The 14,681-nt window shown below is 46.8% G+C and overlaps 1 protein-coding gene across 5 annotated transcripts in view; it reads right to left on the minus strand.

The window, feature by feature from the left end:
* LOC116942380 (protein piccolo) overlaps nucleotides 1-14,681 on the minus strand; it is a 179,815-nt gene that overhangs the window by 74,721 nt on the left and 90,413 nt on the right. For all 5 annotated transcript variants that reach the window (XM_032954212.2, XM_032954211.2, XM_032954213.2 and 2 more), the window contains exons 7-10: nucleotides 11,595-14,289; nucleotides 10,859-10,962; nucleotides 9,148-9,229; nucleotides 7,576-7,701 (exon numbers count right to left, since the gene is read on the minus strand). In XM_032954212.2, coding sequence (XP_032810103.2) covers nucleotides 7,576-7,701; nucleotides 9,148-9,229; nucleotides 10,859-10,962; nucleotides 11,595-14,289 — 3,007 coding nt within the window. The remainder of the gene's footprint in view (nucleotides 1-7,575; nucleotides 7,702-9,147; nucleotides 9,230-10,858; nucleotides 10,963-11,594; nucleotides 14,290-14,681) is intronic.

Consider the following 14,681-nt stretch of genomic DNA (forward strand, 5'->3'; position numbering starts at 1 on the left):
GCGTTTAGGGTGAAGGGTGAAAATAATTCTCAAACAATATTTATGTTAAATAAATTAGAGACGGCATCATTAAAATTAAAAGGTGAGCACGATAACAATGAATGTGGCCTAGGGGGTAGCTGCCAATAGCATAAGATCAGGCAGTGTGCTATTGTTTATTCGTGGCAATGACATTTAAACTAATTATTCATTACTTCAGGCTAATTTTTACCTCGGTGAACACAATGTCTTAGCATGGCAGCCAGCAATAACAGCAACAAAATATACATTAGCGACAACCGGTTTGGGAATAGCCTCAAAATAATAAATAACATTGAGCTTAATTAATAAGCTTTTTATCAACAGCACTCAACTCAAAATTAGGTTTTAAACAAATTTACACTTTCACCCACCAGCCTACAACTTATTGTTTTATTCATAAGGAATGGCCATAACATGGACTGTGTTCTCCGAATAAAAACAGTGTTGCATCTATTTTTTGAGTAGGTGTGTGTGTGTATGTGACCAGATTTGAGCACAAGTTTGGGATGCATCTCTCTTTCCACAGCTTCTTATAATCCGATTATACATTTGCCTAATATGACATTTTTTTTGTCACGTGAAATCACAACCGAGTGCTATTTAGTGTGACGCCCGCTCACCTGCTACAAGTGTTGCAATGTAAGTGCTCGCTGTGTATTTGTAAAATGCGTGTTCATGCAAATGATGCCTTTAACATGGGGTGGAACATTCATGGGCATTGTGCTGCCGTTTGTCAGCCTCCTGATTTGCGCCACTCTCATGGTGCAGTCACAATCGTGGGTTAGAGTTAGGATGAGCAAATGTTTCATCTGTTTTTTCCCCCCCCTGGAGTCTTTCGACAGGAGTCTCGGCTGCGCTGAGCCGGCTTTGAAAGCAAAGCACACGTGGATACTTTCACAAATACAGTGCAAGATCCTGCACGATAACCAACCGAATTAGGCCGGTTATATATTTATTACGCGAAGCTGCTGTGGTAGCTCCCTCGCAGTAAATGTTTATGCTGTCGCCACGGACGCCCACAAACACTGAGTGGGAGGCGAAGTTCAGCAGGCTGGCTTTGGTGGGGAGGTCCCGTTAAAAGGTCAGCTCGCAGCTTTCATACCGCGATGCATTCCGCCCCTCCCTCCCCTAGGAAATTGCCAATCGGGTGGAGAAAAAGGTCAAAGGCAAGAACCAATGATGCCGGGATATTATGACAAGCACGCAGGCCACTTTACACGTTGAGTGGCAATGTTAAAATCAGACAATGTCAACGAGAGGTGACCCATACAACGCATGCAAGCCATTGCAAGGTGTCTCTGCATGATTTCTCACTGAGGTGTGCGTCTCTACAGGGACACAACGTTAATAAATATGGGCCATTAAAAACAATGTCACTTACATCCATACCACCTTAGGGGCCTGACCTCATCAGCTTTTATGATGTTAGTTTATCTCTGGGTAGGTCTCGGTTTGGAGACCTGTAAGGAACATTTATTGACGTGGAATGTGGTATTGGTGGCTCAGTTGGGAGCACCTTTCCTTCCTTGAAACAAAGCTTAAATACAAATCATATACCCAGGTTACACAACAATAATTATTGTAAGATACGACCCTACATAATGATAATAATGTCCAGCTCTTTGTTAATCCACTGCTGGATGAAGGCCTTCCCATGCCGTGTCCGTGAATGGGGTAATTTTGACCATACTTCACCCAGGCTGGTCAGTGCAGGTTGGTGAATGGGGGTGGGCCCAGGACTCTTTTAGATATCACTTGCCACTGATGTTAGCCGTGGTCAGGACTAAAATTCAGTTTGCTAGGTTCATATATAGAATATAAATACATTTCACATTCTGTACTTTAACCAATCTTTGGAAGGAGAAAGTACTGATTTGTCTTAATTGCAGCTTCAGCATTAAACTCTGTCCCGTTGAGGCCAACATTTTAGGGTTCCAAATAGTGTTGAAAAGAATGTGGATATAGGTGCGCAGGGTGAAAAGGGCAAACACGGTTTATCTATCACCGCGGTGATTTCAATGCGTCTCTAGAACTGGCCTGATTTTTGTGTATTTCTGGGAACCAATCACCCAACAGATTCTGGCGGTACTCAGCGTGCTTCTTCCCAAAGATATGTTTGTGCTTCCAACGTTGCCTGGCAATGTCTGATTGCGCGTCCGAATAATGAGAAAGTAATTGGGCATAATGATTGTAATCAGGTGCATGGCAAGAGTGAATTAAGCGGAAAATCAGTACAGTGGTGTTTACTTATATAAGCGAGGACGTGTTTTACCAACAAGGGGGTAATTTTTATATTCAATTAATTGGTTGTCCTCATTAAGGACATGACTATACAGTATAATATCAGCGCAGACATTGTCTATGTATGTATGTTGAACTTCTTTCGCACCGTACGTAGCCAACCGTGCTAATCGGAGGTGCGGGGGAAGGACAACAAACGAAACACAAAAAGCAACAGACTTTTGAAATAAATGTCACGTGAATTACAAAAAAATAATAACATTTTGACCAAGCAGCACCATGGCTATATAGAACACGCCGTTTGAAATTAAAGGTAACATCCCAGCCGTATTGGCTAAAAATATTTCAAACGAGATGAACATTTTATTAGTGATTTCCCCCCCCCCCCCCCGCTGCAGTCGTCTGAGCTTGATTTATTCGTGACGCGAGCCATTAATTTCACAGCAATTTTATGAACACCACTGAACATCGGCACATGAAGCTGCATCCACTGCCAAATGTGATTAAAAAGCCCTCGATATATTAGACTGTGGACACACGAGCACACCGTGAGAGCCCAGCCGCCACAAAGCTGGGGCAGAGTAGAATTTCTGAAAATTAATTTAGCAATTTTTTTTTTATTTTGCAAAGCTTTTTCAAACGTTGCACTATGAAAAAAATGTACAACTACCACAATCGGTTCACGTTGAGCTCGCAAACGAGCAATTTCCACCTCGCAGAAATGCCTCAAAATGATTTATGTTTTTTGCATAGCCGTCTCAGATTTAATGCACTTTTTGTTGCTGTTTTTAAAATAAATCCGCGAGGGCATGGAGTCAAATCGCCAAGCGCGCTGGTCTAAAATACCGGGGGCATTCCTCCGAATGTAACCTTCAAGGCGAAGCCTCTTCCCCCTGAATGGCTATTTCGCTGACACTGCTGGTCACTGTTGCTAGGGCAACGCGTGCACATACTCCCTAGAAATATATTTATTCTTTAATATGCAACATTCAGAAATTATAATGGCATCTCAAAGCATGAAGAGGGGCCGTGCAGTGAAATTGAATTACAGCTCTAATGCTGTTACAGCAATATATATTTTTTTCTAAATTAGAGACATAACACGATTATTCCACTGCCAAGGAGCCACATTCAAGTGTCACGCTCACAGCTGACACCGCTCAGAGAGAGGGGGAAACAAAAAAAACATTGGATTATTTTGAACGGGAAGCATAAATTCAGGACGATAATTATAGTATGAGATTATTCATCCACGAGATTTATACCACAGCTTGAGCAGAACAACACTGGATCAAGTGCTGACGAGCAGTCTCAATCAGAACTTAGCCCCTTTCTGTTGCCTACGAAATGAGGTGGTGGTTCTTTCCCTGGCAGTGTTTAAGGCACTGGTGTGTTAAGACACCTATTACGCAGGTGTTTTAAGACACCTGCCACCTTGTACTTACTATTCACCAAACAATTAATAGAAATCAACGCGTGCCAACTTAAGAAAATACGTGTTATTGAAAGACTACATTGTACAAGCTGCCACAAACTATAAATCACATTCTCTTATTGTTCTGAAAATGCCCATAAGCCAAAACATTGGCTAATTTATTTTTGACTTAAGACACTGCAATTTAATGATGAACAAAGGTTAATTACTTGAAATATGCCTGCTCCCAATTCAGTTGCCAAAACATTACCTCATATTTTACCTCACATATAATAAAAAAATGATTCAATTCAGAAATATGAAACGGTATTACACAGTAACTACTTTAACAACAGTAATAAAATCATAATTGTGCAACCAATGTCAAGCAATTATGATTTATGCCACTAAACAAACGTGTAATAAAAAAATTACCAAGAGAGAACAAACTAAATGTAAAAGATGGCACATTAATGTTTTATAAAACTTGAAGGTAACAAAAGCAGCTAACAGAGCTTTTGCCACTAAATTTAAATCCCTCTGTCGCTCAACAACAGGAGAGAGTTTGCACCAAGCATAGCAATGAACCACTAACTGGGACATTTTCGCATTTTTCTGTAATTATCTTGAGGTTAGCAGTTTGTAAAGTAGAGCTGGGACGATTAGCCAAATCAGGCAAATAACTGATCAATAATTATGACAGGCTACTTTTTTTTGCGGTCGATTACTCGGATGAACTTTAAAAAGATATAAAACGGAGGGTGGCCCAATGTCCATGGATTTTCTGTTTGCACAGTCACATAGTCACTTTCAGATGTTTTTCTTGTTCGTGTTTTTGTTTGTTTGTTGTGGTTGCACCCGATTCAAGAGCCGAATGGCTCACAGGGCTATACCAAAATAAACTGAACTGAAGGCAGGAAACCCCCCACAAGCCACGCTCAGCGTGACGACGCTGATGACGTTCCCAGGCCCCGCCCACCACCTCCCATCCACCAACTTGCGTGGGAACAGAATTGAGTCTTTTTGTTACACGCTTTTATTTACCTCTTGTTTGTTGTTGTATCCTCAAATCTTGTAACTCAATTTGTACCCACTTCCCAATGTGCTATCGACTGCAAACTTGGTATACTTATGTCATACTGATGACAATACTACATTCTATCGTAAAAAATGAAATATTTTTAAACAATCTTTTTATTACACGCTTTCTATTAACTCACCGTCTGTTGTTGTCGTATCTTCAAATCTTGTAACTCAATTTGTACCCACTTCCCAATGTGCTATCGACTGCAGACTCGGTATACTTATGGCATACTGATGACAATACTCTATTCATTAAAGCGTGTTTTTTTTTAAAAGTATTTTTAAATATTACTTATTTTTAACTTACTTTCACGTTATTCAACTAGTCGAGGAGTCAAACTGATAATCATAAGAGTCAATCGATTACTTAAATGAACGGAATACCCAGATTTTCTCAAGTGTCAATCAGTCAAAATGATTTGATTTGCCCTTGGTATACCAGGTTGAGAGAGAAAAACAAGTTTAAGCAAACCAAGGCCGTAGCCATGGAGTCAACATTGGGGGGGACCAAATCTTCCAGGGGGTCTGGGGGTCCACCCCCAGAAAAAAAAATCTAAATTCGAAAACTAATTTCCTGCCATTTCCTGCCTAAAATATTTTTAAAAATTCACTAAGTCCATAGGATGGCCTTTATTTTTTACAATAATGTCTAATAGTGTTATTGTATTACATTGCTCTGTTTTTTCTTTTTTACCTTTTCTTGTTTCATTGTATGTAATGGCAGAGATTAGGGATTAATAAAGTACAACCATAACCGCAATCATATGAACAGAAATCTATTTTATATCAATATATTATAATTACGGCCTTGAAGCAAACAATGTAACCCTGGAGGAAACGCGAGTAACATATGCCCAGGTCGTACCGTGGTGCACTGTCATACGTTAAATAGGGTCTCTCACCGTTCACTTGCTGGAACATGTGATTGCGATTTACAGCCCAGGACACGGGTTCAGATGTCGCTCACCACTGAATGTTAGCTGTGACTGGGAGTAGAACTCGGATCGTCAGGTTCACAGGGGAGAGCACTAACCACTGCACCACTGCTCCGTCCCCTCGTTAGGTCGCACCGGTGCAAAGGGGCCGTCCATAAATGACGTCACACGATTTTGGACAATTTTTGACCCCCCCCCCCATCTCCCCATCGTCACACGGCGTCACAAAAAGTCAGACCCCTCCCCCCTCAAATATGACGTCACAAAGCTCTGCCCCCCCCCGCCTCAAAATAAAACATGCTTCAAATCGCTTTAAACTATCGTCATTGTAGTGCGTATTTAATGTGCCGCTGCACTCTGATGTTGTAGGAGAAAACATTTATTAAAAAGTTAATTTAATTAAGTATAACGCGTTGTCTATATTTATTTAAAGTTGCGCATTTTGATGTGACGTCACATTTCTCATCCCCTCCCCCCGCCTCGTCACACATCGTCACAAATGTCTGACCCCTCGCCCCCCCCCCCCCCGCCAGGTGCGTGACGTCATTTATGGACGGCCCCCTAACACGTGCACCGTTGCGGCGCTGTCCCATCTCACGCGATGTATCGGAGCAGCATTTGTGGGGTGAAAGGAGCTGAACGGAACCCATCTCGATTCAACTGACAAAATGGAAGCACTTGTGGAGGAGGGAGTGGAGCAAGGTCAAGGTTCAGATATGGGATGGGGAGGGGGAAAAAACCTGAAACGCCGTTGTAGTTATTTTGTGGCCATTAAAGCATCTCTCAATGATCAATATGTAATTGATTCGTGATAATCACGGGAACAATTTGTGGCCTAATTACAACAAACCGTGCTCGGCGAGGATTAACTTTAATTCTACTGCCCGTCCGGCGTCCCAAGCAGTCAATCAGCGGAGCCTGATGCGACAAGAGTCTGAGCTGTAGACATTTGTCCGTGTTTTAGTTTTTGTTTGTTTGTTGTGATTGCAGTCGATTCAAGAGCCGAATGGCTCACAGGGCTATACCAAAATAAATCAACTGAAACTGGAACATTTCAACGTGGTACGGGGTTCAAGCTGATGCTGGATCCATCGCAGAAAGCAGATTCTGCTCGACATTCACCAGGGGATGCTCGTCGCACACATCCGTTATGCACCACATTCAAATCAGGTATTTAAAAACCGCAGCACGTAAGTGAAACTGTTTTGCTTGATTGAACACATCAATACAGGTTGACATACTGTGCTGATAATACTGAGGTAAAATGTGAGATTGTTGAATAAATTAAGTGCCAGACTTGGCCTTGATTTATTGATTGCAAATCGTTTAGCCAAAGAAATCGACTGCAATGTAATACAATTTAAAACGAGGCACATTTAACATCGTATTTCATTTCGTTCATAAATACTGAGACAAGGGAAGGAATAATACATTGCTTGAAAGTTTATTAAAAATAAAAATAAAATCATATTTCAAATAATGATGGTGATTTTTTACAATAGTCTCGACCATGCTGCTTAGGTGGCCTTGCAATCGATCTCCTGGCGTGGCAGCTGAAACAATGGAGCAAGTTTGGAAGAGTAGACCAAAACGTCCTTTCTGCAGGGCTCTCTAGAGCTTTCTCTATCAGAGGCCCTCCCGACAGCAGTGGCACCAGCGAGTAATTGCAGGGCTGCACCTTTACCACCTTTGGACTAGGCTTCTTTAACAACATCATTTTCATTTAGTTGCTGAGTACAAAAAAGGAATGCAATAGCCCATCATTTATAACGCTTGCTCGGTGTTTCATTGGCAAGTAATACATCAAATAAACTACGGAAGTTTTTTTTCGTCTCTCTCTCTCAACCAGCTGTGTTTTCGAGAATGAGCACCGTTGCCTACCTTCTGCGAGCTTCGCAGATTGCTCAGCGGCGCCTCCTGGCAGGATCTTGCTGATGTACGCGCCGATCTCCCCGTCTCTTCCCGGAACCTCTTTCCCACCAACGACTCGGACGCCAAGTCCGTTCCCTGCACGCAGAGCAGCTTGCTTCCTTAGCAAGACAGCCAAACCTCCAGCAGGCGATGCATGCTGATGACATGAGTAACTCTCTCTTGAGTTTTCATGCATAAAACACATTGCACCTGGCAGGTCCACAAACTTACAGCCAGGTGTCCTGCAATGAATTCTTAAGATAGTGCATTTGTATTCTTGCATAATCAAAGCTAACATTAAAGAAGGCATTGATTTAAGCGTATCTACAAAGTATCGTCTGCGTGACAGCTTGAAACCAGGCTTAGTTGCCAGGGGGCAGACTGTACAGCTGTATAGCTTTTTTTGTAAAATGTATGTATTATGCAGTCAAATATGCCACGTCTAATATTCTCATAGCAGATCTTCCTGCACTGCATTCAGCCTTGCATTACAATTCCTTCAGTCATTTATGGTTCGCGGGGGGGGACCAAAAAAGGTGTTATTTGCTAATTTTGCAAAAGTAATTACCAGCAGACAGATCTTCATTCGAGTTAATGGGTGGATGCAATATGGGACAATAATTGCGTGGTGCCAACAAAAATATAGCGTGGAGTACATGGCAATGACTTCTTGAGCAGCAACACAGCTGCCAGGGCCCATTTACTGCCATCCCATAAGCTGTGCTAAAAAAATGGGATTTGTTCTGCTGCCTCTTTCTGCTTGGGTATATAAATCTGGCCCCGGAGTGCTTAAACAACAACAAAACAAGAGCAAAAAAACAAGAATTATATGCTGTGATCACAATTGTAGCATATTATGCATTATGTATTTAAGACAATGTTTTGCTGCCTTGAAAAGAAAATGTGGACACAAGGCTATGTTTTGGGCTATGGCCCTTCTTCACAGCACATAGGGTGGCCAGTGCTGTGAAAAAGAGCCATTAGGTGATTGCTCACAATCTAGAGTATTATATGTTTTCTATTTAAGGCAGTGTTATTGATGAATGTGTTGAGTTTTTGTTTATGTAACATTATATACTGTTAGGGCAAGGGCTGTAAGCGAATACCTATTAATGCCAGTGTGAGGCACACGCAGGTTATTTGGCCAGCACCATAACTTTCTGTCTTTTGACTTCCAACTGCTGACATTTGCGCACCATCCCGGGTACTCATTCATAGCTTAAGTGACTTAGCAGAGGCCCATGACAGTTTGAGATTTTATTCACGGCAGGGAATCAAACCCAGGTCACCAGGGACATAACCACTGCATCACCGCTCGCTGCCATGCGCCAAGCTGTGGCTCATCACCGCTATTTAGAACAACAAAAATAAACAATCTCTCCCCGCCGAGCGAAACATAATTCCAGTTGATGATCGAGGGGTGGCAATGTTACAGCATTGGCTCGTCAGTGGAGGAACGACAGCTGGTCCGAACTGCAGAGTACCCAGGGTCAGCTTCCGGGTCACGGCTAGGAGCAGGACGAGAGCTATAGCCGGGCCCACCTGACATGCTGTGGTCCTTGGCGTCTTGTTGAAGCGGCACTCTGGCGTGCGGGAAGTCGTAGCTCTGCGGGGGGTCGCTGATCTGACAAGGCACATCGTTCAGCACGGCGCGACCGCAGGCAATGGTGGGTTATAGCGTGTGTGCGTGCGCGCAGCGACAACGCCGCTACAGCAACGCCCAACAAAGCATGGGGGATCCAATGCGCCTAACGTGATTCACGTTGGAAGAGTTATAATAATAATTCAAATGGAGAATGCGCATTCCATCCTAGGATCCCAATGCACAATGCATGGAAAGCAGAAAACAAAAACAGAACCAGGGCAACCGACCAAACTAAAGAAGGAAGGCCGGTTTAAAGAGATGGGTTTTCAAAGGAGACTTAAATATATCTACCGACTCTGATTTCCTGATTTCAAGTGGCAAGGCGTTCCGCAGCTTTGGGTGCCACGCTAACGAAAACCTGATCGCCAAAAGAGCGCAACCTAGATGGCATTAATGAACAATCAGTTATATAATGCACGTGTGTTACATAATACGTGTGCGTGTGGGTTATATGTAGGGCCCAAATGTTTCATGTGATAATTGTGATAATTTACAGAGCATTTTCAGTAAACTGTACTGCTGGGTGGACGAATGCCTCCCGATGCCATGCAGTTCATTGGGGGTCATTTGAATATACTTCACCACACAGGTCAACGCACATTGAAGGGAGGGGGAACTGATAGGATTCAGTTGAATTTATTAGGTATAACCCTGTGAGCCATGCGGCTCTTGACTCTGGTGCAACCGAGGATTGGTTTAGGTATAGGATTGGTTTAGATATCAGCTGTGGCCAGGAATCAAATTAAAATTGTTGGGTTCATACCACAGCGCAAACCATTTATACATTTTAGTTTCTGTATATATATACACATATATATTTTCTTTGCAAGATCATAAGGGATGGCGACGGCTTCATGACGCCTTCATCCAGCAGGTGATAAATCATGGCTGATGATGATTTATATACACGTGTGCATATTTAGTCAGGGAGCACAATTGACGTGCAAACATCAACTTAAATGTCGTTTCTAAAGTATTTTTTTAAAATTGTTTTTACCAGGTCAGGCTTACTGGGCTTTATAGCTTTTTTCAGAAGCGACCTGGCCACAAATGAGTGCTGAACGAATTGGCCTATCATGTGGAATTGTACAGCAACCAAAGTTTAAAGCTTCTCATTTTCACCGCCCATCTATTGGTGGGCTTTATCAGTCTCATCACATTTCACGAAAGTGAAAACAGCTCAGGTGGCCCCTTCGTATAGGGGTGCACATGCTCATAAAGTCCCAACTTTAACCTGGGTTTACCCACCGCACTGACCATGTAGGCTCAATATAGGTCCAATATTGATGTCGTGTGAGATTGTGGTAACAAAGCTGCTGTACACTGTGTACGCAGAGGTGGTCAATTTCAATGAGAATTGATCTTTATTGTTGATGAAATTCAAATTACATTCCCAATAGATTTTTATGGCAGAATTTTTTTTTCTTCTTCAAGCGATCGACTTTCGCTTGGCGACTCTTCTGGGCTCAGTGCTGATTTCAGAGCTTATTCTCTGAGGAGTCAGCACCAGCGCCAGTCTACAGCCCACACGAGACTTCCTCCTAAGCAGGGTTAGTTACTGCGGTAGGCACATGAGGTCTGCTGGGCACAAACGCTCGCTGTACTTACCTGCAAGGGGTGGTATCCTCCATGCTTGCTTTTGGAGTGATCTTCATGGAAGGAGTCGCGAGGTTTATCGAACCAATTCGTGTCTTCACGCCTCAAGTGGTATGCTTTAAAAAGTCAAAACGGAGCTTTGGGGTAAGTGGGGGTGGGGGGCACGGTCCTCTGTAACGGAGCCACGTCGCGCGAGCACACGCAAAACGGACACCTCCAATCTGGTGAGTGCTCGCATGCAGATCCGTGGCATGATTGGTTCATGCAAAAATCCATGGCCCGGAAAACAAAATGTGCATGCTTGGATATAAAAGAGCATGCAAAAGAATAGAGAGAAACAAAAATAAAGTGGTGTAAAGACACGTTTTCAAGTAGAATTTTTTTTTTAAATACAAGAGAAAAACATCTGCAGCACGAATGATCGTGTTTTTTTCTTCAGTCCGTGCAATTCTTGCATTTCATACGAGGTAGCTTGTGTTTTGTTCTCAAATCGAATGAAAGTTTGTCCAAAATAATTTCGCTGTAGTCATGCGTAACTAAACGTTGCACACACGCCGATCCGCAGACGTGTCGAGGAGGTGCATGCAGTCCAGCAGCAAAACAGGAAGAAGAAAAAAGAAGCAAAACACAGAGAAAGTTAAAAAAAAGCACATCCAGGGTGGCATTTGAAGCAGTCGCCGACCCATCCGCGTGCATCCGTGCCCTCGGGCGTCAGAGCACGGCGCACACATTCCCCCCGCTCAGTTACCTTCGCTGTCCGACATGGCGTGCTGCAGGTCGTCCAGGATGTACGCCACGTCGCGGTCGTAGCTACGCCGGTGCAGCTCCTTGATGTGCTGCTGCACTTCGGGCAGCGAGTGGCTTGAGCCGAACTGCTCGCGCGTGTCGGCCGAGATGGGCGGCAGGGGCCCCGCGGCCGCCCGCGCCATGCCCATGGGCTGGCCCACGGGACTCAGAGGGCTCTCCTCCTCCGAGTTCTGGGCCACGATGGGGATCCTCCCCTTGCTTTGGCTGATGATGAGATTGGGCGGCTTGCACCTCAGTTTGACCCCGGCGGCTCCCGGCACGTACGAGCTCATGTCCAGCGCGTCGCCATCTTTGGCCGCCGTCGTCGCCGCGGCCTGCAGCTCGTGCTTAGTCATGGTCAGGTCGAGCCCGTGAACCGACGATGGCCGGGAGCGGGTCAGCTCGATGCCGTACACGGATGAGGGCCGGGAACCGGCGCCTTCCATCCTGTAAATGGATGATGGCCTCGATTTACTGCAGTCGAGCCCGTAGACGGACGTCGGCCTGGATCTGCCGCTGTCCATACCGTACACAGACGAGGGTCTCGACCTGCTGTCCTCCAGGCCGTATGCAGACGTGGGCCTTGAGCGGGTGCTCTCCATGCTGTAGACTGAAGCGGGCCGAGACCTTGTGATGTCCAGACCATAAACGGACGACGGTCGCGATCGGCTGCTTTCGAGGCTGTACACCGACCTTGGCCGAGAGCGTGTGCCGGTGCCGCTCAATAAGTCGAGCTCGTTCGTGTGCCCCCTCGTCGTGAGCACCGAGAGCTTCTGCTGCTCCTGGATATTCTTCCTGAGGCCGTACGTGATGTCTCCCTGCAGCTTCTTGGCTCGCATCACGACGGTGGACGCCGCCTCCGTGGCCGGAGTCGTGGTTAAGTAGGAGGGAAATTCAGACTCGACGTCTTTGGCTTCCTCAATTGGAGAGAACTTGGAGACCCTGTGCTCGACGCCCAGCTTTCTGGATTTCAGCTGCTTGTTCGAAACAACGGCCGGCATCAGCTGCTTCGCCGCTTCCTTTTCCAACGTGATCCTCCCGATGCTGTAGCGATCTGACTTCGAGGGGTGCCTGTATTTCACGTCGCCATGGTAGAGCGTGGCGGTTCCCAAGTGATCCAGGGGGTCGGACCCCCTCTGAAACTCCTGCTTAATCTGCTGCTTCAACAGCTTGAGCTCGTAGGGATCTTTCATCGACTCGTCGTCGATCTTCCTGTGCATGTGTGACCTCGGCGTGCTCGAAGTGCTCATGTAGTCGCTGATGTCCGACATCCTCTTTGGGTCCCTGGAGTGATGGTAGCGACGCTCCACTCTGTGCGTGCCCCCCAAGCTGAACGTGCCCCCGATGGCCGCGCCTTTCGTGAGCTCGTTAATGTCATCGATCATCACGTAGTTGCGCGCCGCCTGGTGCTCGAGATCTGCGTAGAATGACTCAGCGGAAATGCTCGACATAGGGCTGCTGGCCATGCTTCCCCTCTCCTCCAGCGCCAGCCGAAGGTCAAGGTTGTCGTACATCTCGACCGCCGACGTGGGCGACATCAGCAGAGGGTGGCTCTGCTGCAGCAACTCGTAGTTGGCCTTCAGCTTGGGGTCCAAGTTGATCAGCTGGGAATGCCGGGGCTTCTGCGCGAAGTGCGGCTGGTGGTGCGGATGCATCGTGTGGCCCTGCGCATAGTAGGACGTGCCCGGCGTGGCTTGATACCCGGGCTGCGGGCCCGTGGCCATCTGGAAGCTCGTCGTGTGGTAGGGAGCGTGATGGCTTCCCAATGTCGGGTAGGTGGTGGTCAGGTAATCTGCCTGGTGGCTGGGCATCGGCTGGAAACTTGTGGCCTGATAACCAGCTAGGTGGCCGCCCAAGGTAGGGAAAGGGGTGGTCTGATAGCCCGACTGGTGCATCGGCAGGGTTTGGTAGCTGGTGGTCTGATACCCGGCCTGCGTTGTGGAAATGGTCTGGTGGCTCGTCGTCTGGTATGCGGGGCGGTGCGCTTCCAACGTGCTGTAGCCTGCGGCCTGGGACCGATAGGGGAGCGGCTGAGTCTGATAAAGCGGCTGCGGCTGGTAGGGCGCCTGCTGCAGGTACGAATTACTCGGCTGCGTGGTGGCGCCGGCGGTGTGCGAGAACTCGATGTTGAGCGAGTGGCGTGTGTTCGGAGCTAGGTACTGGGCGTACTGGTGCTGCGGCGCCGTCCTCGGCCGCTCGCCCTGGCGGCCGCCCTCCGCCACGGTCCCACGGATGTTGCTGACCTCGCTGTCGGACATGTAGTCGCGGTCCTCGGCGACGCCCCGCAGGTAGGCCCTCTCCCTCTTCTCGCGCTCCTTCAGCAGGGCGTCCTTCCGCCGGTTGATACCCATCTCGAGGTAGCGCAGCTTGGCGTCGATCTCCTTCTCCTCCTCGTCCAGCTCCGCCTGCCTCTTGCGCAGCTTCGACGACTCCTTCTCCACAATCTCGAGCTCCCGGTCGATGTCCTGGATGAGCTTGGCACGGGCCATGGTGCTCGTGCGCCCGATTCGCTTGCGCGGGATGGACGCGACGAACGAGAGCGAGTTTGCGGAGCTGGGTGCTGGCGCGTCCTCCGGAGGGGGGTTGGGCAGCGTCCGCTTCACTTTCTTGCTCTGGGCCAGGGCCGCCGCCGCCGTCGATTGCTGCGTGGGTTTGATCTGGAATGAAACGGGGCGTTTGTTCACAAGAGCGCGGCGTGCGACGTGAGGGCACAATTAACACTGCACACCGCTCCAGGATTCCTCTCGCCGGAAACGGTTCAACGGCTAACGAGGGTCGGGTTCGGTGGCACATGACGATAATCCGTCTCTACGGAGATGCGGTCGGGGAATCGTGCTGTGATCATGCGCGCAATACGCCCGATCTGGAGCAGCGTGTTATCAAATGCAGGAGGCAGCGGAGCAAATACGTTGCCGACCTATTTGATCGCTGCCGAATTTATTTATTTGGTTTTTCTCCTTCCTGTGCACGCATGGGTTATTTCAAAGTATTTCAGTTTCATACCACACACCTCGTTAAATTGGGTCACATCCCACAGAGCAGCCTCACG

The sequence above is a fragment of the Petromyzon marinus genome, chromosome 14 (assembly GCF_048934315.1).
Source record: "Petromyzon marinus isolate PM22_M1 ecotype Great Lakes invasive population chromosome 14, UKy_Petmar_22M1.pri1.0, whole genome shotgun sequence".
NCBI classification, from domain to species: Eukaryota; Metazoa; Chordata; class Hyperoartia; order Petromyzontiformes; family Petromyzontidae; genus Petromyzon; species Petromyzon marinus.